The 2,291-nt window shown below is 39.8% G+C and overlaps 1 protein-coding gene across 2 annotated transcripts in view; it reads right to left on the minus strand.

Moving 5' to 3' along the window:
- Positions 1–2,291, minus strand: part of LOC106011608 — a 4,697-nt gene continuing 2,406 nt past the window's right edge. Inside the window, exons 2-4 of one of the 2 annotated variants that reach the window (XR_004858480.1) lie at positions 1,993–2,147; positions 1,349–1,377; positions 1–764 (exon numbers count right to left, since the gene is read on the minus strand). Coding sequence is in view for 1 of the 2 variants with exons in the window: in XM_013081817.2 (XP_012937271.1) it covers positions 711–764; positions 1,993–2,147 (209 nt within the window). In the remaining variant the exon portion in view is untranslated. The remainder of the gene's footprint in view (positions 765–1,348; positions 1,378–1,992; positions 2,148–2,291) is intronic. The other variant, XM_013081817.2, reaches the window with a different exon arrangement.

Consider the following 2,291-nt stretch of genomic DNA (forward strand, 5'->3'; position numbering starts at 1 on the left):
TTTTGTTGAAACTCAAATTTAATTGTGTAAAAAAAGAAGAAAAAAAAGAAGAAATATAATATGTAGGTACAATTAATTATTAACGAAATGAAAGAGTAATCTTTTTTTTCCCTTGAACAAATTTTGCCTTCCGATATTAGTACATTTGAACAGTTTGCCGACTAGATAGTAAACACAGACAAGCACGCTCCAACGATAGTCAGTCACGCCATGGTTTGATTTAATTCACATGTTGTTAGTATCGCAACACCTCCCTCACGGCTCACGCGCTCAGGATACAATCAATCAATTCATTCATTACTCACACAACATTGTAACTGTAAACATCTGCCAAAACAAGTCAATGATATGGTCACAGCGAAAGTCGCGGCACAAGGATGATACAATATGCACACAGACAAGTCAAAATCGTATTGGCTCACTTTCAGTCTCATACAGTGGTTTTGAGAAAGGTTTAGATATTAATAAATGATGAGAATTATAGTATACTGTTATATTAATTATGATAAATATAGTATATTGTTGTCAATTTCTTAACGCGTTTCCAGTGTGGTTGTCTCTTTCTTGGCCTCAAGAACACTCATAGAGCATTTTGACGTCATCATCTTTCACTGCGTACTCCCGCGTTGTCGTCTGCGTCGCCCGCCAGGGGCTAGGCGGAAGTCCACAGTCTCTGTGACCCTTGTTCCCGCTGAATTCTGGGAGTTCCTTCATGACCTGGGAGTCCCGAACATGGCGTGGAAATGCCGGAGCCAGCGGAATGTCTGAAACGAGGGGATTAAAGAGACCAATGAGGAAATAATTACAGAATGGAAGGCTAAGAATGGTCGTATTGGTGGTCTACTGGTTAGGCAGTCAGGTTTGCAACCATAAGGTTGTGTGTTCGAGCCCCGTCAGGGACTTGACCTTGTTTCTTTGAGAGAGGCACGTCACACAATTGTTCTCACTATACTCAGCTGGGAATGGTATCCGGCTAAAATCGTCTAAAGATCTTGATTAGTTTCTTAGTGTCTTAGCGCTTACTCGAATCGGTTGGTCAAACCGTATGCTTCACTGGAAACTGGGTGTTTTGGGGTTTGTTGGGGTAAAAATAGTTGTAAAGTGCTCACGGCTTGCTGGAGATCATGGATATACGCTCTTAGATACAATTATTATCATAACAATTAAATAATAAACGTTCGAGTGAGTAACAACTTTGACCCTCTAGGCCTTTAAACCAAATAGAGAGAAGTAATATTTGGAGAAAAAAGTACAACAGTTTCATTCCATTCTGCAGCATTGCCAAACGATCATGCGTAAGAAAAACAAACGTATAAGAAAAAGAACATGCGATCGTTAAGATCATTACCGGCAACAACAAGGCATTCAGGAATCCACCTGAAAGAAAAGAATTAATTGGTAACCAGCTTTTCGAATAAGATTTGCTTCCAAGGGTTTGTTACTTTTCTAAAAATGAGAAGACTAACAAAAACAAGGAGACGGAGAAGTGTGATTGCGGAGAATATAGTAAGTAAAAGAATAAGAAACATTAGTGAAAGAGGGTGTGAAAAGACAAGAACTGTGACCTTTAACAATGCTCTAATATTGAAAATCTTGAGTACATCAAAACAATTGCAAAAAATAAGTAGGCCTATAATCTATAGCGTTGCGTTGCCTTCGTTAATTCCTAGAGCATACTGTCGGCTCCAGACACCAAACGCGTTCATGGAGGAAAAATAAGAACCCGAGCTATGATTTTAGTAAAAATTTGTTCTAACTGTATTTACCAATGGCTTTGGAAATGGAAATACACGGGACATTTTTTTTTCTTCTGCGTTGACTAAAGAATCAATAACAGGAAGTTCAACCAGCTGCCTGTTTAATTCTTACTCGAATCAGCTATGCTACGAGTAGTTTTTAAGTTTCAGTTTTCTAGATATTACCCAGCGTTTTGGTATTCTCTCCACAAAAAAAAGAGTTAAGACAAGTCATGAAGAAGTGGATGATGCTCACCCAGTGACGTAGTACACAGAGCGGGAAGGTCTCGTCCTCGCCGCCCGGGCAGTCGTTGCTTCCGTCACAGATCATACTGTCGTATAGGCAGACGTTTGAGGCGCTGGGACACGTCATTGGCTGCGTACCGTCTCGTTCCGTTTCACATGTGTGACCTGAAGGTCAAAGGTCAAATTTAGAATGTCGATTTGAGAAACAGAAAAAGCAATGGCGATTAAGGTGTTTAGGTTTTTGGATTTAGAGGAGAAGTATTATGCAGACAATGGAGAAAGTCAACAAATTTCACTCTCTAACTCTCT

This window comes from Aplysia californica, unplaced genomic scaffold, assembly GCF_000002075.1.
Source record: "Aplysia californica isolate F4 #8 unplaced genomic scaffold, AplCal3.0 scaffold00147, whole genome shotgun sequence".
NCBI lineage: Eukaryota > Metazoa > Mollusca > Gastropoda > Aplysiida > Aplysiidae > Aplysia > Aplysia californica.